General features: G+C 42.2%; 1 protein-coding gene across 1 annotated transcript in view; it reads left to right on the top strand.

Annotated features, from left to right (window-relative positions):
• Window positions 1–624: 624 nt before the first annotated feature.
• Window positions 625–22665, top strand: part of PRPH2 (peripherin 2) — a 30671-nt gene continuing 8630 nt past the window's right edge. Inside the window, exons 1-2 of the mRNA XM_073553432.1 lie at window positions 625–1493; window positions 18248–18494. Coding sequence (XP_073409533.1) covers window positions 913–1493; window positions 18248–18494 — 828 coding nt within the window. The 5' untranslated portion in view covers window positions 625–912. The remainder of the gene's footprint in view (window positions 1494–18247; window positions 18495–22665) is intronic.

Genomic DNA, 22665 nt, shown 5'->3' on the forward strand with positions numbered 1-22665 from the left:
GAGTTCTCCTTCAATGGAAGTCTTCAAACAGAGGCTGTACAGACATCTGTCTGAGATGGTTTAGTGGATCCTGCTTTGAGCAGGGGGTTGGACATGAACTTGGAGGTCCCTTCCAACTCTAACATTCTGTTATTCTATGGTGCTTTCTCCTTCAGTGGAAGTCTTCAAACAGAGGCTGGATAGACATCTGTCTGAGATGGTTTAGTGAATCCTGCAATGAGCAGGGGGTTGGACACGATGACGCTGGAGATCCCTTCCAACTCTAACATTCTAGGATTCTATTATCAACCCAAACAAACCCTAAACTCTTGTGTACCGATTACCATGACCTGAAGTCATAATTGAGGTCCTTTTGATGTTTACCTTGGTTCTCTCACTTTTTTTTACATGAACCAAGTTACATATTTATGTCTTAACACTTCTCTATACCCAATGGTTGAAAACTTTTTTAAGTGTTTTTTTTCCATTTATTATAGAATAGTAGCTGCCAGACTGTGAAGTGCATCATACTATGTGGAAGGAGAAATCCAGTAACCAGTATAACTAGGATTATTTCTGCTGATTATCAGGTTGGCAGAGATTCTTACAAATGGGATGAAGGGGATTAGAGGTATTTAGGTGACGTACAGCACTTGTAGATTTAATCATCTGAAACTTTCAGCCATCTCCGTCGGTGGGAACTAGGCCACCAGATATAGCTGTAGATCCTCTCGATAACATTTCAGAATCGCATTTAAGTCTTGTAGAAAAAGGCATTTTCTCCCTCTATTTTTAGGGGTAGGGTGGTCAATATGAAAGAACCAAACCCTGTGCCGCCATTTATGGACTGACGGCAACCTCAAAATCGATTTATTCATCCACTGTAAGAACGATTGAAGATTTAAGCAAAGCCCCGATCTTCACTTGGTCAACATGGCGATGATGAAAATGAAGTTTAACCTGCGGAAACGTGTCAAATTGGCTCAAGGGATATGGCTGTTGAACTGGTGCAGTGTTCTAGCTGGCATTGCTCTGTTTGCCATGGGATTGTTTCTTAAAATTGAGCTGAGGAAGAGAAGTGAAGTGATGGATAATGCAGAAAGCCATTTTGTGCCCAATTCCCTCATCGTTATGGGGGTACTGGTCTGTTCCCTTAATGCGTTTGCTGGTAAAATCTGTTACGATTCTCTGGATCCTGCAAAATTTGCAAAATGGAGGCCAATGCTGAAACCTTACCTGTTCATCTGTATGATCTTCAACATCTTCATTTTCTTCATTGCCGTATTGTGTTTGGTGACTCGGGGGTCTTTGGAGAGCACCCTGGCACATGGGCTAAAGAGCGGGATGCGTTATTACAAGGATACAGACACCCCAGGGAGATGCTTCATGAAGAAGACCATAGATCTGCTCCAGATTGAGTTCAAATGCTGTGGGAACAATGGCTACAGAGATTGGTTTGAGCTTCAATGGGTCAGCAACCGATACCTGGACTTCAGTTCCAAGGAGGTGAAAGAGTAAGTAGACACTAGTCACGTACAACGCATTGGGATACTGTCATGTTCTTTCTATACTCCGCAGGAATCTCTGATATTGTGCAGATCACATACTAATACCATCCATATTTATACCCATTTGCGCATTGTAAAAATCATTATGATCTAATATTCACAGAGTTTCTATAAATCCATTAGGGCATAAATTGGCTTTCCAAAATCTATAAGTCCTTAAAGATGTGATGTTTGTGGACAATACATATATTTGCAGTCCTATGTAAGGCTAAGATATCACAAATGTAATAAATCCACAAACTAGCCACTTAATCTATGTCTACTTCAGTAGGACCGTAGGGTGGAGAGATCTATGGAGGGCGGTCACGTGCCATTTATATTACAGGTGTCTTATAGGGTTTTGATCACCCTCAGACACCCATGCGCCCATGTAAAACTGCTATCTCTGTGCTCCCTGTATCTATGCCCTTTACGTATAGGTATGTCTTAGTCATATGTGTATTCTTAGGGCTGTTTCTCTTCACTGCAGATCTGGACTAGAGTCCTTGATTGGATTATCTGCAGAATCTGGGTCATGCTGTCCATAGACACAAGGGCAATGACCAGATAAATACTTACGTGCGACATACATGCATCGTTCCATTTGAGTTGTAATTAGCTAGTAGGCTAGAAATGTGGCAATAAGATCGAATATGAGGACAGTCAACCCTTAGTGTCCACGTTAACCATATTGCGCACACAACTGTTCCAACCTCTTAATGCTTGACTTGATTCTCCATGTGGCCACCTAACCTATGCCAACCGTCTTCCATCATCCTCCCTTGTAGTGTGCAAGGTCCCTGTTCTTCATCCCCCTCTTTATAGTGTTTTCTTTAACTGGTCATGGTGGCATCTGCGTGAAAACAAACAGTTGCATTGTCTGATTGGAGATTGGGATGTGTTTTTGACCATGGAACAGAGCATGGCTTCCGTGAAATGAGGCTGGACATTTTGCATTTACATGTGATGGGTCTATCTGTCGATGTTGTCAGTTGGCTTTGGAGCGAGTAACTTTTAGGAAATGTTTTTAACTCCAAATTATTGAATTTGGATTAAACAAAAACTTCAAGTTTGGCGCTTTTACATGGTTTTGTTTGTAACATGAAGGGAATATTCACAGGCGGCATATCAGCTTCAGACAATTCAGCGATTGTTCCATTGTTCTGAAATCCATGTGCTCGTCACCAAAAACTACATTTACTTGAGTGGAGCTGATTTTCCATAGCAGAAACGTCTTCAACTACTGTCGAGTGCGAAAGTGGGAAGAGATTTCCTATTAGTCCTTCATTTTGGGAATGAGGTAAGGCAGAAATGCACCCAATTGTAGATTGAGGGTGCCAAATTATTATTAAGGGCACATGAGGGAAATGTCAATGAATCTAGGGACCTAAATCAAATCAGAATCCACATTGAGGGATGCAAGGTCCATGGGTGTTCTGGAGATCAAACAGGTCCAGACCTTCTCCAAATCTTTTGTGGATGAAGAACTTAGAAAACTGTTGGGTTTTGTGACTCATCAGGACTCATTGTCTTAAATGGGGCATGGCTGCCAATCCCACCTTTGTTCTATCAAATATATATGATAAAGTAATGGCATTCATGTAAAAAAATATTTTCCAGTAGCCCATTTGCCCTCTTACCTACAATACCTTACAAGAGGCCAGACAGTTCCCTCCTGTACAAAATGAGGGAGTGGAAATAATGATGTTGAAGCTGTCACTTGATTTCTACACCGCCACTTTATATTCCTTTGTAAACTTTGTTATCGTACACACAGGGCATATCAATAAGATTTAGGGGTTTTCATGAATCATCCCACAGGAAATAGAGCTTAGTGGCAAAGGGTCCATTATCTGGTTGACTGTTAAGGCCTGCTACTGCATCAGTCGCTTGGCCCATCAGAAGATGCTATGGTGGTCAATGTGATTCTGCAAGGATGCACTAATTATCCTCATGATTCGTATTATGTCCATGACCAACTTATGAAGTTATTTCAGATTCATGGAAAACTTTGTTGGTTAGGCTACCTCTGTTTTTAACTCAGTTTTCAGTTGCATACAAATTCTTGTACCGAGTTTGGTCATATTCAATGTAACTTGGGTGGGGGAGAGGTACGGTAAATGTAATAATTTTTATTTATTTTAAACACTTACGGTATCTCATCGCTGTCCACATCAGGGCTCACAATCAAAATTTCCTATCAGTATGTCTTTGGAGTGTGGAAGCAAACCGGAGAACTCGGAGGAAACCCACGAAAACACGGGGAGAACGTACAAACTCCTTGAAGATGTTGTTCTTGGTGGAATTAGAACCCAGCGCTAAAATGCAACAGTGCTAACCACTGAGCCAATGTGCTGCCCACTGTACAGTGCTAACCACTGAGCCAGTGTCCTGCCCACTGTACAGTGCTAACCAATGAGCCAATGTGCTGCCCACTGTACAGTGCTAACCACTGAGCCAATGTCCTGCCCACTGTACAGTGCTAACCACTGAGCCAATGTGCTGCCCACTGTACAGTGCTAACCACTGAGCCAAAGTCCTGCCCACTGTACAGTGCTAACCACTGAGCCAATGTGCTGCCCACTGTACAGTGCTAACCACTGAGCCAATGTGCTGCCCACTGTACAGTGCTAACCACTGAGCCAATGTGCTGCATACTGACTTTATATGTATTAATTATGATGCATTATTATCTGTTACCACTTGATAGTTCTGATGTAGAAGTGTTGAAGGGAAGGTTATATCAAGAAGCTGCTTGCAGCAAGTGAATTGGAGGCAGACATCCCCAGTTGCCAAGGAGAGAAAAGAACAAGGCTGGAGGGAGATAGTGGTGCTGAAAAAAAGGGTCCGACAAAGGGGAGCCTCAAAGGAGACTGGAAAGAGAACTAAATCTGCAGAGAGAGATATGTTTGCAACAAAGTGGCGCAACAGACCCCAACCCAGCCACTTTGGAACTTAACATCAATTACGTGAGGTCATGGTACATGATGGCCCCACCATGCCTGGTCAGAGCAATTGAGTGATGGACCTTGGCATAGATGTAAGTTTTGTGGCACTGTATAGCTGTGCCACAATGCTGTTGGAAAGGGACAATGTGAAGTTGTTAAAAACAGTTTTGGCACCAGAGGTTAGAAGCGGAGTGCTGTCTTATCATGTGAAGTGGCTGGAGCACCGATTGTTGGCCTATGTAGTCGTTGGGTCTGGGCTTGTCTATAGTCTTAGCGTTATTGAGCTGGATGCTGGAACAAGAGTGCCTGTGTAAAAGCTGGGTGGTTGGTCAACTGCTTGTGAAGTGCCAGAGCAGTACGGTGCAACAAGATCCATGTAATGTCATTGAGAAGTAGGTGAAGAGTCGGGTGGTAGAATGTGTGTCTCGTCTGTGTGACATCTCATTCAGATTGTTGTCTATGCTAAGAGTCTGTGTGGACTGTTGATAACTTTTGTTCGGTAGTACTCTGTGAGTTGTGTATGAGCTTCAGTTGTGTGGCAAACCATAGTGATGTCAGAGTGGACTGCAGGGGTGTAACTGTAATGAGTGTGGGGGTTGCAATCACACCCAGGCCCTGGAGCCCGGGGGTGGGGTCCCAAAGGGTCCTCTTGGCCCATATGAGAAGACCAATGCTATTAAAGATGTTGACTTTGATAGCTGAGAGTCTTGTCGTAGACCTTGCATTAGGGTCCCCAATTTTTAAGTTACGACACTGGTGGAGTATGTGAAAAAAGGAGCAAGTGGCCTTCACATTGTTAGTCTTATGGTCTGAATGTGTTGCTATCCTTTCAGCGAGTGGACTGGCTAAGAATGATGGGACATGATAACTGGATCCCTGTAAAAGTGGGGTTAAAGAAGAAACCCTTCTCTTGTGTACAGAGTAAGTACAACTAGTGTTCTGTATGTAGCAAGGTCTGTTGATATTGTGCTTTGGCGGGTTAGTCACCCCGTGTATAGTACTGTTATACGGGTACTGAATTAAAAGTTATTTAAGAATTGCTATATTATTCAACTTACAGTGGGAAAGAAAGTATTTAGTCAGCCACCAATTGTGCAAGTTCTCCCACTTAAAAAGATGACAGAGGCCTGTAATTGACATCGTAGGTAGATCACAACTATGAGAGTCAAAATGAGAAAACAAATTCAGAAAATCACCTTGTACTATTTAAAGATAACATTTGAAAGGTGATCTGATCTTTAGCTACAGGCTCCAGTGCCGGGTCCCAGCAGGTCCAGTTTGTGCCCAACACAAGAAAGTGTTCCCTGTTTCAGCATTTGATCAGAGTTGTGTATGAGCCCCCTTCTCTGTCTGTTCATCAGCTGTGACTATGTAACGGGCTGACTTAGGAAATGAAATTAGTATTGTGCCATGTCGTGACTTGGTGCAGACACATAAAAGAAAGGCTGACAGCACTCACTAAGTATGAACGCCCGCTCTCGATCGAAGGAACCCACTTGAAGAAGTAGCAACAGTCAGGGTAAATGAGATCAGTGTCCAATCTAGATGTAGAAATTCAAATGCAAAGGAACTTTATTCCGCCATATGAAGCATACAGAGCATACAACGTTTTGACCTCCAGCAGGTCTTTGTCAAGTAGATACTTGACAAAGACCTGGTGGAGTCGAAATGTTGTATGCTCTGTATGCTTCATATGGCGGAATAAAGTTCCTTTGAATTTCTACACCTGGATTGGACGCTGTTCTCATTTACCCTGAATGTTGTGACTTGGTGGTCACAGGACGTCTGGAGGTGCTGGCCAACACGATTGGGAAAGACTGGTGCAACTCCACAGGTAGCACTTAAGGGAAGTTGTCCACTACTTGGTCAACTCCTTCTCATACCCCACACTTGGCCCCCCAAAAATAATAAAGCTTATACTCACCTCCTGTGCTGGTGCCGTTCCCGCAGTGTTGGCACTCTGTCTCACGGGGCTCCCGTGCTGTTGTGACACGTGACGCTAGCGCCAAAACAGTGCGGGCCTCACTGTCTCTTGTCAAATTGAACAGAAAGAAGAAGTCCGAGATCAGCTGCAGCCTGGACTTCCTCTTCATGATCAATTTGTCCGAAAGCGGGAACAGTGACTTCAGCGTTGATTGGGCGCCGACATCACACTTTGCAATAGCCGCATGAGCCCCCGAACCGCGAGTGCCGACACAGCTGGGACGGTGCCTGCACGGGAGGTGAGTATAGGCTTTATTATATTATGGGGCCAAATATTTTGATCCAGAAGGGGTTGTCCTAGTAGTGGACAACCCCTTTAAGTGGGCAGGCTGTGGGTAGGGAATATCAGTTTGAAGATCATCTAATCAAACCCTGGACACAACCCAACTTTCAGTGGACAAGTGAAGTATTGGACAGACCACAGCATTAGTGAGGGTCAGCTCAGAAAGAAACTAGGAAATTAAATTTAGCAACATTCAAGTAATTACCTAGTTCTAGTAAGAGTAATCTGCAACCACCGAGCTTATTGTGCTTCTCTGTGTGTTTGCAACCATCAAGCGTAAAAACATCTGATAACTGCTACCAGGATATTGGGGCACTTGAGCCCTGGTGGCTGTGAGTGCCCATTGTCCTCTTTCCCACATAAGAAGTCACTGGTATTGTAAATGGCACTTGGTAAATTGGGGCGATGTTGCAGATTATGCATTTTGGATCAAGAACTTAAAGTTCCGCCTCTGATTGCTACAAACTGCAGTAATTTTATAAGTTGATCACTATAACAACTTCATACATATAAATGTCCTGTGCTCTAATATACATTTGATTATAAAAAGTCTACACACCCCTGTCAAAATGCCAGGTTTTTGTTATGTAAAAAATTCATACCGAGAAGAATTATTTCAGAATTTTTTCCACCTTTAATGTCACCCATAATCTGCACAATTCAAGCAAACTATAAACTGAAATCTTTTCAAGTGGAAAGGAAAAAAAAGAACTAAAATAATGTGGTTCCATAAATATGCACACCCTTAAACTAATACTTTGTAGAAGTCCCCTTTAATTTTATCACAGCATTCACTCTTTATTGGGTAGGATTCTATAAGCATGGTACATATAGAATTGGCAATCTCTTCCCACTCTTCCTTGCAGTAGCCCTAGATGTCAGATTGTGGGGGCATCTCCTGTGTACAGCGATATCTTCGGGTCAGGCATAGATTTTCAACTGGATTCAGGTCTGGGCTTTGGCTGGGCTATTCCAAAACTTTGATCTTCTTTTGGTGAAGTCAATCTTTTGTTGATTTAGAGGTATGCTTAAGTTTGTTGTCATGCTGAGAGGTGAATTTCCTATTCCTATTTGGCTTTTTAGCAGAGATCTGAAGGTTTTGTTGCAAAATCGACTGATATTTGGAACTGTTCATAATCCCATCTACCTTGGCTTAAGCTCCAGTTCCAGCAGTTGAAAAATAGTCCCGAAACAATATGCTGCTTCCACCATGCTTCACTGTGGGTATGGTATTCCTTTGGTGATGCGCAGTGTTGACTTTGCGCGAAACATACTTTTTAGAATTATGGCCAAAAAGTTCAAACTTGGTCTCATCAGACCATAACACATTTTCCCATGTGCTTTTGGCAGTTTTGATGTAGGTTTTGGCAAAACAGAAGCAAGCTTGGATATTTGTCTTTGTAAGAAAAGGCTTCCGTCTTGCCACCCTAGCCCACAGGCCAGACATATGATGAACATGGAGATTATCACATGCAGGACACATCCGGTACTTGCCACAAATTCCTGCAGTTCCTCTAATGTTGCTGTAGGCTTCATGGCAGCCTCCTGGACCAATTTCCTTTTTGTATTTTCATCAATCTTCGAGGGACGTCCAGTTCTAGGTAATGTCAATATTGGGACAAATATAAGTCACTTCTTTTTGAGTGTCTTCACCATGTTCTATGGTATATCTAATGCCTTGAAAAAAAATTTTGTACCCTTCTCCAGACTGATAACTTTTAAAAATGAAATCCCTTTGCTGTGTTGTAAGCTGTTTATGCAACTAATAAAGTTGCTGTAAAAACCTACTATCCTTTATTTGAAGTTAATCAGAATCACAGTAAATGATGGCAGCTGTGTACTGACTACTATGCAACATGAGAGCAAGGCCGGGGTCACACATGCGAGAAACTCACACGATTCTTGTGCGAATCTCTCGCATCAACATCCGGCACTGTATAGAAATACATGCAGCCGCATGCTCCGGTCCGAGTGACGGCGGCAGTGCCGGGTGTTGATGCGAGAGACTCGCACGAGAATCATGCAGCTTTCTCGCATGTGTGACCCCGGCCTAAATGTGATTGGTTCATTGTGATTACAACCACATCCCCAATTATAATCACACTTATGCAACTGCATTATTTTAGTTTTGTTATTTTTTTTCCCCCAAAATGATTTTAGTTTGTTTAGCAATGGATTTGTACATATTCTAAATGATATTAAGGGTGGAAAACGTTCTGAAATGATTCTTCTTGGTTTGATATTTTACATGACAAAAACCTGACATTTTAACAGGAACGTGTAGAGTTTTTATATCCACTGTATTAAGCTTTAGTTATATATAATGTGTTGAGATGAGTGTTATACAGTCATATACTATGTATGTACAGTGTTATCTGTATCCATATGTTCACATTTTTGGCCATTTGCTTGCCTGCTGGATATTACAAAGTCTTGCTATGTAAATAGGGGTATGACAATCCGAGGCTTGAGAAGACGCCGGTGATGATACGCTGCGTTAGCAGAAGACATGCTTCCAGGTTATATATAACCCAGAGCTGGCTTATTAGCTCACTATTATCCATGGTTAAGGATTGGAACCCTGCAGGTTAATCTATCAGAAAAAAACCACTCTCCATCTAAGCACAGCAACCAGATAATGGAGAGGAAAGCCTTAGCGCCATACCAGCAGTTCTGTGTTGCTGCGTGCTCCATAAAACTAATATCCAAACTATTATGTCCTTTTTACCTGGCCATAGATAAGGAGATTTTTCCCTTGAGGCATACATTGATTAATCTGTCTAATTTTGGTCCGTGCATTGTGGTCCTTGCTCGGACCGAGTTTCACAGACGTCTGCATGGGCCCTAAGCTGGGTGAACACAGGGAGTGTCTTTTACTTACGCAGCTATTTGCTATCATGTAAGAAACAACTAAATTTATAGACAGAATATCTATAGTCACGAGGAGTATAAAAAAAAGAACACTCCTTTAAACATTGGAGATTTCTGCAAATCACAAACTTTGCATCTCTTATTCTCACCCGCCGTAAAATGAATGCTAAAAACTTTTCAGCTGGAGTTACTTCTCAAATAATGCCCAAAGAGTGGCGTTATGCAGGATCAGTAAATGTTGGCGTACATTTTATTTCAGAGTATTGGAAAGCATCATGAAATAGAGGGACCCAGTAAAGAAACCTATACTGTGCAGAATACTTGTTTTTACAATGAAAATCAATGGCCAACATATGCGTATAGCGGACGAGCAGCATATACAGGGAATACTCGCAATCTTTACCTAGGAGAACAGTGTAAAATGAAATCCTAGCTTGGCACGATCATCTTGTTTATTTGGTTCACACTTCTCGATATGTGGTTTGCATTTGTCATGTGACTATTTAGTGATATTTTAATAAAGTTTGCTTTTTTAGTTATGCTTAAAGCCTTGATTCTGTGACAAAACAATAGCTGCTGTTTCTTTCTAAGCCCATGTGATACAACATACAATTACTTTTAATTCACCATTTTCCATCATTTCCATGGTGTTGTCATTTGGATCATTTTTTGCATTTCAGCAGGGAGGCCGCCGGTAGGGTTCCTCATGACAGTATTGGGCTGATTGTGGGATGCAGCAAGTAAAGGCGTTGTTGTGTATAGGTGAGCACACAGGATTAGTCAGGTTTGGGAAAAACAAACTCACAGGCTTATGTAAAAATTAAGAGAGGAGAGCGAAAACCAAGTGACAAAACCAGGAATGAGACATAAGGTAGATAAGGTCAAAGATAATCCAAGTCAAGATCTAAAGGAGCCCATATGACTGACACACTGTAGCTGTTGGGTGCCCTGCTCTGTCCATTATGGGAGAAGGAGGCCCGGATTGTCTGTTGATAGGGCCCTCAGCTCCCTGGTAAACAGCAAGATGCAGTGATCAGGGAAGGTCCTCAATCCCGATCACTGCAAAAACCATTATGTGCAACTCCTGTAAAGGTTGTGGTGGCCCACCGGAGGATCCACCGATTCTAAGATAGACCAGTCCAAGCCTGATTACAACAGTAGACTAGAGGGGACACAGCAGGGGGCCCTCTGTGCCTGGGGGCCCTGGGCAAGTGCCCACTCTGCCCTCATCGCCCCATAACGCAGGCCCTGGATCTATCCCTCGTGACTTCCCCCTACACTTGAACACTCAGGTCATATGAGCAGGGTATGGATTATTAAAGGCTACAGTAGAACGGATGTTAGTTTTAAAGAAGAGTCAAAAGTCCTTAACATTCTGCAATGTATGAGTCTCACTGATAAAGGACTCGTCGCTTGCTGTTAATATCTATTTTTTACCTGGTGTAAATGTCGGTGTTCTCCTGAATCCGGCGTTTTTATTTCGTTCCTGTGCCTCTTTGTTTCTGAGATATGGTCTCCTCTTTTCTGTATGTAGATATCATTTGGTAAGCCAAGTAGGAGTGATCTTCAACCCTTCTTTGTGGTGCCTGGCTGCACTATGTATGGTTTTCATTGGATTTTAGTAACTTCATAATTGTAGTACTGATGGCTTAAAATGTTCCCTGCCCTCCTTTTTCTTCCCATAACTTGATGTTTTATTGGACATTATAATAATATACTCTATGATATATTGATGCTGATATTGTCCGTTAGTATTTTTTTTTTTTTTGCTTATTTTGTATTTGTGTACGTGAAAATTTAACCTTTCAATAAAAATTGAATTTTGATAAAGAGGAGCCAAAGTGAGTGGAAAGAATATGGACTGTGTATTTATATGACGCTTTAATGACTGTAAGTAATAAATCCATAACTACCAAGTGTCTCAGTGACATGTTTGCCGATCGGAGGTCACACAGGACCATTTACACAGGCTGATTGTGCTTATGATACACACAGGATGCTCAGCAATAGGCCACTAAGTGTGCACAGGCTTGTATTGTCCTCGGCAGCACGTTCTGTTAACTCAGAATGATGTGCTGCTGAGAACGATGATTATTTTAAGCAAGCCAAAAGATCCTTTCAGTCTGACGAACAAGTGTTTTGATCTTTTGTTGGGTGATACGCAGCCGTTTCACAAGGCACGATTATCAGGATACATTCTTAAGAATGTTCCTTCCCGATACCGTGTGAATGCACCCATTCTAAGATTCTTTGGGGAATGCTGAGGTTTCTTGATATCACCCTGGTGCCAGGTTACTTCTACCCTCGTTCTAACTATGTACCAGGTTACTTTTTATTTTGTTCACTTAGCCACTTCATTACTAGTTTTCAGATATGCCAGAGCTATTAATGCCCAGTTCAATCACAACTCGGAAATATGCCAAAAATCTTAATCCTCTGCAAGCCTTGTATGCCAGATTAGGCCGGTTTCACATTAGCGCTTTTTAAGCGCACGCACGGCCGGGGGTAGCTCCGCCCCCGAGCCGGCTCTCTGCCCGGCGTGCCCGCCCCTTGCTTGTAGCGCCGCCTCCTAGCGCACAGCGGCGCCTGCGATCGGCGCACCCTATCTTTAGCATAGGGTGCGCAGATCGTGCGCAGGCCGTGCGCTAGTTGCGCTTTGACCTGCGCTGCGCACTTTTGACGGTGCGCCGTGCGTGCCAAAATCCGAAAAGTTTGATTTTGGCGCGCACGGCGCACCGTCAAAAGTGCGCAGCGCAGGTCAAAGCGCAACTAGCGCACGGCCTGCGCACGATCTGTGCACCCTATGCTAAAGATAGGGTGCGCCGATCGCAGGCGCTGCTGTGCGCTAGGAGGCGGCGCTACAAGCAAGGGGCGGGCACGCCGGGCAGAGAGCCGGCTCGGGGGTGGAGCTACCCCCGGCCGTGCGTGCGCTTAAAAAGCGCTAATGTGAAACCGGCCTTAGTTTACAAATTCTCATTTTGACTCCAGTCTAGATAAACACCCAGAAAACAGACCCAGAAAATTACACCCGATCACCGGCAGTTCAGGCATTAGGACACTCTGATTACCGTCCAGCCGGTCACAACAGTTGTAATGGGTCTGTCAGCATAAAATGACTGTTCAAACCAAGCACAGTCGCTCGGTGCACCCTTGGCAGAGCCAAGCAGTTTATTTATTTCCACCTCCTCTTCCTTGATTCACAGCATCGGCTTAAAGGAGACAGAGGAAGGAGGAGACATTCTGTATGTCAGAGATTAATCTAGGCTTTCCGACATTGGTGGCAAAAACTTCATGTTGGACCTACCCTCCTGTACACAGTTCAAGCGGTTAGAGAAGTCACCTTGTGACCGCTCATATGTGATTTGCATACGGTCATGAGACCACGAGCTGCTCTTCCTAACTCTAGGAGTGTTCAGTGAAACACTACAGTTACTGTTTCATTGAGAGAAGCTGGAAGAGAAGATAGTTCGTATATGACCATAATTATGAAAATCGCATGAGTGGTCACGTGATGACCTCTCGAATCGGCAAACAGAGCTGAATTCTGACAGTGAGTATATTACATACTGTTACGGTTTGGCATGTTACACGACCTAATTTTATAATTCATACTCCTAATATAAATGCAGATGAAGTAACCCTTAACTTGGCAGACTGCACAATACTTTAACATAGCTATGGGTCACGTTATCTGACAGGTTATGGATTGCTACATGTGCGCAGGATCAGAACCAATAACAATACATGAATACATCACCATAATCAAAATCAGTACATTCATCACCTGAGCCACCATAAGTACAGGAGTACAAAACAAGAACCATCACCAGTGATCGGAGACAGGAAAGAAAACAATACAGACAAATGTGCACATACAGAGGTACAGGGCAATGAATTGTATTAAACACCATATACACTAACTCCACAATTAAAAACAATTAAAACCATGACAAGCAGTGGCATCCCGCCAATGGCAGCAGGCCAGGCGGTTGCTGTGGGCCCGTGAGCCAAGGAGGGCTGGTGCCAGTGCCGTCTACAGGCTCCCCTCCTGTCATTGCAAATCCAAATGTATTGGCATCATGGATACTGATACAGTTGAAAGAAATGCTGAAACAGGGAGTTTTAGCTGACGCTCCTTCCTCCATCACTCGTCCTTGGCGTACATTCTTCCTCACCGCAGCGGGCACAATGACACTACATGGTGTCCGCTTGCTGAGAAGTGCTACACTTCAGAATTCTAGTTGTAGAGATAGGAGCAGTGGGGGAACGAGGAGGCGAGATGAGTATTGTATTTTTTTTATTGTGGTGGCCATAATACTGTATGGAGGACTATGAATTGCAATATACTATATGAGGACTATAGGGAGGGCATTATATTGTATGGAAGACTATAGTGTGCATTATACTATATGGAGGACTATGGGGAGTGCATTATACTAAATAGCGGCCTATGGATCGCATTATACTGTATGGAGGACTATGGGGAGTGTATTATACTGTATGGAGGACTATGGGGTGCATTAAATTATAAGGAGAACTAAGAGGGTGCAATATGGAGGACTATGTGGGGGCTATTATATATAGAGGGCTATGTGGGGGCCATTATAATATTTTGAGGGCTATGTGGGGGCCATTATACTGTATGCAAGAAATTATAAAGTGTGAAGGTTTGTGTTGGGTCCACCATACTGTATGGAGGGCTAATGGGGGCCATTATACAGTGTTGGTGAGGTGTGGGGCCATTATTCTGCATGGAGGGTTGTGTGGGGTCACAGTTGGGGCATCATACTATGTTCGTGTCACCATACTTTACCAGGGAAGTTGAGGTGGGGTATAGTAGGCTCATCTTTCTATGCATGTAGAGGGTACTGTGGAGGAATTCACTGTATCATGCAGTGTTTGTGTGGCACTTTTGTTGGCATCATACTTTGTAGTGAAATGGGAATCTAGGGCTTCAGTAGGAGGAAATTTACTTTGTAAAGGCTGCAAAGTTGTGAGATATGCTCTTCTTTTCTGTGACCCTGCTGAAAATTATTATTATTTTTTTTGGGGGGGAGGGGCCCAATTACAAATTCTGCTATGAGGCCCAATGATTTCTTTGTATTCTGATGATAATACCACCAATATGTATAAATCACTGTACAACAATGAAATGCAACAATAAGTATATATTGCAAGATCATCTAAGATGAAATATATGCAATCAATAACATACCAATATGACCATAGAGGCACTAATGGGTCTTTGAACAAAATAGATAATAATAGTCATGTCCAGAACCACATGACATTATCTTCACAGTATGCTGTAAGAAATTAAGTATGTCTGAACATGTAGTATGTACTAAAAACATAAAGAAGCAATTTAAACAGCCCTGATTAGGAATATAGATATAAAGATATATAGAGAGCAACAGAAAAGTGCTAACAGTGTAATCAGTCAGCAAGTGTGCATGCATTCAACCGTGGAAAAGTATGCATAGAGGATAACGCATATAAGTTGGTATCCAAATCACATGCAAAATAATCAATAGAAAACGCATATTACAAGACCCATGGCTCTAATGAGAGATCAATGGGGAAACCCCACACGTATCGCTGCAAAACAGAGCAGCTTCCTCAGGGAAGAAGTGATTTCAGATGGCACACTACTTGTCAGATGGCACAATACTTTAAAGCCTGTTTCACACATCAGTTTTTCCTGTCAGTCTAAATCCGCCAAAATAGCGGAAAACGGATCCGCAGGCGGACTGACAGGAACGGGTGGCACCGGATCGGCGGATGCACGGATCCGCTGAAGGTTAAAATTTAAAGGAACCCGCGCCGAGAGTGAAAGGACGAAGAATCGGCGCGATATAATGGCAGTGTACCTGTATGTTCGAGCGGGGCACCGGTTGCGAAATGAATCTCCTCCCAGCATGACCAGGATCCTCCTCTCGGACATGGCCCCTCAGCATGCAACACCGATAATCGCGGGACTCCCAAGATGGCCTTTTCTCGCAGCACCTTGGGCACTGCAGGACTCCCGCGACATGATGAACGCCAAGTGGGACGGAGCAAGTCGCGTGATGGAGGATATCGCGGGATGCAAGTCGCACGATGGAGGATAACGCGGGATGCGAGCAAGTCGTGCGATGGAGGATATCGCGGGATGCAAGTCGCGCGATGGAGGATATCGCGGGATGCGAGCAAGTCGCGCGATGGAGGAAATCGCGGAATGCGATCAAGTCGCGCGATGAGAGAGAGAGAATATGAATCCAGCAGCCAGACAGAATTGGGGGTTAAATATGTTTACAAACACTAAATGGCGGATCCGGACAGCGAAAAAAACGTTGCAGGGTCCGTCCAGACATGTCAGCGGACGCCAAAATCTTGGCAGATCCGCTGACATGCGGATGCAACGAATCACCATCAGTCAAAATCCGCCTATAATGCAGGTCAATGGGAAAAATGGCGGATCCGTTTTTTTTGCAAAACGGTGGATTTTGACTGATGGTGACAAACGGATGTGTGAAACAGGCCTAACATAGCTATGTGTCATGTTATCTGACAGGTTATGGATTGTTTCTTGTGTACAGGATCAGAACCAATAACAGTACATTAATACATCACTAACACCACTATCAGTACAGTAATACATCACCAGAATCATCATCAGTACAGGAATACAAAACCCGAAGCACCATCAGTACATGAATACATCACCAGGACCACTCTCTGTGCATAAATACATCACCAGGACCACTATCTGTGCATAAATACATCACCAGAACCACCATAAGTACTGTATATAAATACATTACCAGAAATATCATCAGTACATAATACATCATCAAGCTCAGTACAGCGATCAATTGCAAGGTCAGTACAGCCCCATATACAATCTCATTAACCTATAACTCTCAGTGTGTCCTTAACAAAGGTAAGGAGATACTGGGAGTTGTTAGCAGCCATCATCAGACTGCTGGCCATACAGGAATCGCAGTACTGAGGAGATTCAAGCAGCTTCACAAATTAATTTTCACATTAGATACCTTATAAGTGACATCTTCTCTGATTGGAGTTGTCCTCTTTCTTCTCTTCTCCATCTTGTCTCCGTCTTTCAGTCGTGGAGATATTCCCGAGCGTCGTCAGCCAATGATTAGTTGAAATGATTTGTCTGGGAAGTGTCAGGTCTACTTATACACTAAATGATGGGTCAATCACCAAAATCAGCTTTTATCTAATGTGTATAGCGGCCTATGTCATGGCTATTTTTTTAAAGGGCATGTCTGAGAAAAACAAATCTGCTTTCTTACAGAAACACCACCCTTGGGATTTAGTTTTTATATTATCTGTGAATTAGATTACTCAGGAAAAATATTGAAAATTGTAGTGCTGCTATATTCTGTCTGCCACTTTATGGAAAGGAATCATCTTCATACAAAAAGGTAGCAAGATGAAGAAACTCTAATCTGAAGTTCAGGGTCAAAAATGCGTCATCATAGATTTAGAGTACGCTTAGAAAGTGACTTACAATATGATATACTGAGTAGATGAAACTTACTGTCTGTGATATGATAGTCTCATAAAGAAGAGGTAATTGACAGAGTTGGCTCTAATCAATTCTCTGGACTTGGTCCATCAGTCACTTTAGTAATCTGTAGTTGTTGGACAGGAGCCATGAACCACCTCTTACCTGCAAGTATTCGCGGCTCTTTATTTGATTAGCTGGCCTGATGTGATGTGCATAACAGAGTGACTTTACGGCAGTCCGGCTAATCAAAAGAAGCGCAGCGGATGGCGTCAGATAAGAGGCAGTTCTTACGGGTCCCTCCATTAACCATAGATTGCTGATGTGACTGGTGGACCAGTCTGCGAATCGTTTTGCACCAACACTGGTAATTGATCATTAGACATCTTAGTACATTGTACCATTATGCATTAGATCATGAAGGATGTGGGTTAAAGGGGATATATGTTTTTAGATAAACATGACTGATTTCTTCCAAAATCAGCACCACATCTGTCCAGACACAACCCATGTGTTTTTACAAGAAACAAGCCATGTTTTGTTTTTAATTCTGCTTATCCACATTAAGCCAAGCAGACATCACAGCCATGAAAATAAGTCAGCATGAGGTCAACTGAAAGTGGATCTGTCAGCTGGACCATTGGGAATAAGGTCTGTCACATAACTTCACCTGGTTGTGGATCCCAACCGACAGGGTCATCAAAAGAGTATGTAATCATTCGCCAATGACATGGCTAGACTGGAATTTGGGAGGACAGTTAGAAACTATGGCCTCGATTCATCAAGACTGGAATTTTGTACACCTGTCTTGAGAAACAGCGCCATGAAGTAAAATGCACCAAATGCTTAATTTGTCTTAAGTTAGACACCTGAAGAAGGCTGTTCTCAGGCGAAACATGTTGTGTTTTTAACCAAATGATTAATGAAATTGGTGCATCTTTCAGCTGGCGTCACTCCAAAAATACCACTCTGAGCTGTGCCTGAACTCTGTCAAAAAAATGTTTGATGAATAGGCCCCTATGTTTCCACTGCCTAGGATAATAATGATGCATAGTGTTAGGTCTCTCATATAACATTACTGTGTTGCAGTGTTTTGCTTATCTTCTATTTCTTTTCATTGCAGTCGTATTAAAAGTAATGTGGATGGCAAATTCTTGATTGATGGAGTACCCTTCAGCTGCTGCAACCCCAGCTCACCTCGACCATGCATCCAGATGCAGGTGACCAATAACAGTGCCCATTACAGCTACGACCATCAGACAGAAGAACTGAACTTATGGAACCGGGGCTGTAAGGAAGCTCTGCTCAATTACTACACCAGCATGATGAGCTCTATGGGGGCTCTGGTCTTACTCGTCTGGCTAATGGAGGTAAAACAGGAAGACAATTAGAAAATTGTGCATTTAGGTTTAAAACCTCATGTAAAGGATAGTTGTGTTTTTTAGAACTTGATATTTTAGCAATTTTTTTTTCAATTTTGCAAGCCACATTCAGAGAGCCATACTGTTTTATGTAATGTATCTTGGTTAACCATTATGTTGTATTTCTTAGTAGCATAATTTTAGGGTACGCATAACTTCACTTTTTTTATGGGAGAGGCAACGAATGAACAAAAAAAAACCCCAGCAATTTTGCAATTTTCAGTGTCTGGGTGTAAATGTCTCCAATTTGATGATGAGTTATGAATTATTATTGGGCAGACTGTGGATTTCAAGTGGTCCTTGTTGCATTTTTTTCTCATGCAGTCAGCGAATGTATGCATAATGTCTGTGGGTAAGGTATCTTACATTGCAGTTTCTCTTGGTTTCTTTTTTGATGGTACACATCACCATGTTGTACCATCAGAATCAATGACAGTACATGAACACATCACCATAACCACTATTAGTATAGTAATACATCACTACAACCATCATCAGTACAGAAATACATCACCAGAATCATCATCTTCAGTACAGGAATACATAACCAGAACCACTAGCTGTACACAAATACATCACCAGAACCCCCATCAGTAAATATATATATCACTAGAACCACCATCACTATATATATATATATATATATAGATATATATCACTAGAACCACCATCACTATATATATATATATATATATATATAGATATATATCACCAGAACCACCATCACTATATATATATATATATATAGATATATATCACTAGAACCACCATCACTATATATATATATATATATATATATATATATATATCACCAGAACCACCATCACTATATATATATATATATAGATATATATCACTAGAACCACCATCACTATATATATATATATATAGATATATATCACCAGAACCACCATCACTATATATATATATATATATAGATATATATCACTAGAACCACCATCACTATATATATATATACACTCACTGGCCACTTTATTAGGTACACCTGTCCAACTGTGTGTTAAGACTTAATTTCTAATCAGCCAATCACATGGCGGCAACTCAGTGCATTTAGGCATGTAGACATGGTCAAGACAATCTCCTGCAGTTCAAACCGAGCATCAGTATGGGGAAGAAAGGTGATTTGAGTGCCTTTGAACGTGTCATGATTGTTGGTGCCAGAAGGGCTGGTCTGAGTATTTCAGAAACTGCTGATCTACTGGGATTTTCACGCACAACCATCTCTAGGGTTTACAGAGAATGGTCCGAAAAAGAAAAAAAATCCAGTGAGCGGCAGTTCTGTGGCCGGAAATGCCTTGTTGATGCCAGAGGTCAGAGGAGAATGGGCAGACTGGTTCGAGCTGATAGAAAGGCAACAGTGACTCAAATTGCCACCCGTTACAACCAAGGTAGGCAGAAGAGCATCTCTGAACGCACAGTGCGTCGAACTTTGAGGCAGATGGGCTACAGCAGCAGAAGACCACACTGGGTACCACTCCTCTCAGCTAAGAACAGGAAACTGAGGCTACAATTTGCACAAGCTCATCGAAATTGGACAGTAGAAGATTGGAAAAACGTTGCCTGGTCTGATGAGTCTCGATTTCTGCTGCGACATTCGGATGGTAGGGTCAGAATTTGGCGTAAACAACATGAAAGCATGGATCCATCCTGCCTTGTATCAACGGTTCAGGCTGGTGGTGGTGGTGTCATGGTGTGGGGAATTTTTTCTTGGCACTCTTTGGGCCCCTTGGTACCAATTGAGCATCGTTGCAACGCCACAGCCTACCTGAGTATTGTTGCTGACCATGTCCATCCCTTTATGACCACAATGTACCCAACATCTCATGGCTACTTTCAGCAGGATAATGCGCCATGTCATAAAGCTCGAATCATCTCAGATTGGTTTCTTGAACATGACAATGAGTTCACTGTACTCAAATGGCCTCCTCAGTCACCAGATCTCAATCCAATAGAGCATCTTTGGGATGTGGTGGAACGGGAGATTCGCATCAGGGATGTGCAGCCGACAAATCTGCGCCAACTGTGTGATGCCATCATGTCAATATGGTCCAAAATCTCTGAGGAATGCTTCCAGCACCTTGTTGAATCTCTGCCACGAAGAATTGAGGCAGTTCTGAAGGCAAAAGGGGGTCCAACCCCTTACTAGCATGGTGTACCTAATAAAGTGGCCAGTGAGTGTATATATAGATATATATCACCAGAACCACCATCACTATATATATATATATATATAGATATATATCACCAGAACCACCATCACTATATATATATATATATATAGATATATATCACCAGAACCACCATCACTATATATATATATATATATATATATATATATCACCAGAACCACCATCACTATATATATATGTATATATACTGTATATATATATAGATATATATCACCAGAACCACCATCACTATATATATATATATATATATATATATATATATATATAGTCATGGCCAAAAGTATTGACACCCCTACAATTCTGTCAGATAATACTCAGTTTCTTCCTGAAAATGATTGCAAACACAAATTCTTTGGTATTATTATCTTCATTTAATTTGTCTTAAATGAAAAAACACAAAAGAGAATGAAGCAAAAAGCAAAACATTGATCATTTCACACAAAACTCCAAAAATGGGCCGGACAAAAGTATTGGCACCCTCAGCCTAATACTTGGTTGCACAACCTTTAGCCAAAATAACTGCGACCAACCGCTTCCGGTAACCATCAATGAGTTTCTTACAATGCTCTGCTGGAATTTTAGACCATTTTTCTTTGGCAAACTACTCCAGGTCCCTGATATTTGAAGGGTGTCTTCTCCAAACTGCCATTTTTAGATCTCTCCACAGGTGTTCTATGGGATTCAGGTCTGGACTCATTGCTGGCCACCTTAGAAGTCTCCAGTGCTTTCTCTCAAACCATTTTCTAGTGCTTTTTGAAGTGTGTTTTGGGTCATTGTCCTACTGGAAGACCCATGACCTCTGAGGTAGACCAGCTTTCTCACACTGGGCCCTAAATTATGCTGCAAAATTTGTTGGTAGTCTTCTGACTTCATAATGCCATGCACACGGTCAAGCAGTCCAGTGCCAGAGGCAGCAAAGCAACCCCAAAACATCAGGGAACCTCCGCCATGTTTGACTGTAGGGACCGTGTACTTTTCTTTGAATGCCTCTTTTTTCTCCTGTAAACTCTATGTTGATGCTTTTGCCCTAAAAGCTCTACTTTTGTCTCATCTGACCAGAGAACATTCTTCCAAAATGTTTTAGGCTTTTTCAGGTAAGTTTTGGCAAACTCCAGCCTGGCTTTTTTATGTCTCGGGGTAAGAAGTGGAGTCTTCCTGGGTCTCCTACCATACAATCCCTTTTCATTCAGATGCCGACGGATAGTACGGGTTGACACCGTTGTACCCTCGGACTGCAGGGCAGCTTGAACTTGTTTGGATGTTAGTCGAGGTTCTTTATCCAACATCCGCACAATCTTGCATTGAAATCTCTTGTCAATTTTTCTTTTCTGGCCACATCTAGAGAGGTTAGCCACAGTGCCATGGGCTTTAAACTTCTTGATGACACTGCGCACGGTAGACACAGGAACATTCAGGTCTTTGGAGATGGACTTGTAGCCTTGATATTGCTCATGCTTCCTCACAATTTGGTTTCTCAAGTCCTCAGACAGTTCTTTGGTCTTCTTTCTTTTCTCCATGCTCAATGTGGTACACAAGGACATAGGACAGAGGTTGAGTCAACTTTAATCCATGTCAACTGGCTGCAAGTGTGATTTAGTTATTGCCAACACCTGTTAGGTGCCACAGGTAAGTTACAGGTGCTGGTAATTACACAAATTAGAGAAGCATCACATGATTTTTCGAGCAGTGCCAATACTTTTGTCCACCCTCTTTGTTATGTTTGGTGTGGAATTATATCCAATTTGGCTTTAGGACAATTCTTTTTGTGTTTTTTCATTTAAGACAAATTAAATGAAGATAATAATACCAAAGAATTTGTGTTTGCAATCATTTTCAGGAAGAAACTGAGTATTATCTGACAGAATTGCAGGGGTGTCAATACTTTTGGCCATGACTGTATATATATAGAT

The sequence above is a fragment of the Dendrobates tinctorius genome, unplaced genomic scaffold (genome assembly GCF_039654945.1).
Source record: "Dendrobates tinctorius isolate UK_male_01 unplaced genomic scaffold, ASM3965494v1 ptg000201l, whole genome shotgun sequence".
Classification (NCBI taxonomy): domain Eukaryota; kingdom Metazoa; phylum Chordata; class Amphibia; order Anura; family Dendrobatidae; genus Dendrobates; species Dendrobates tinctorius.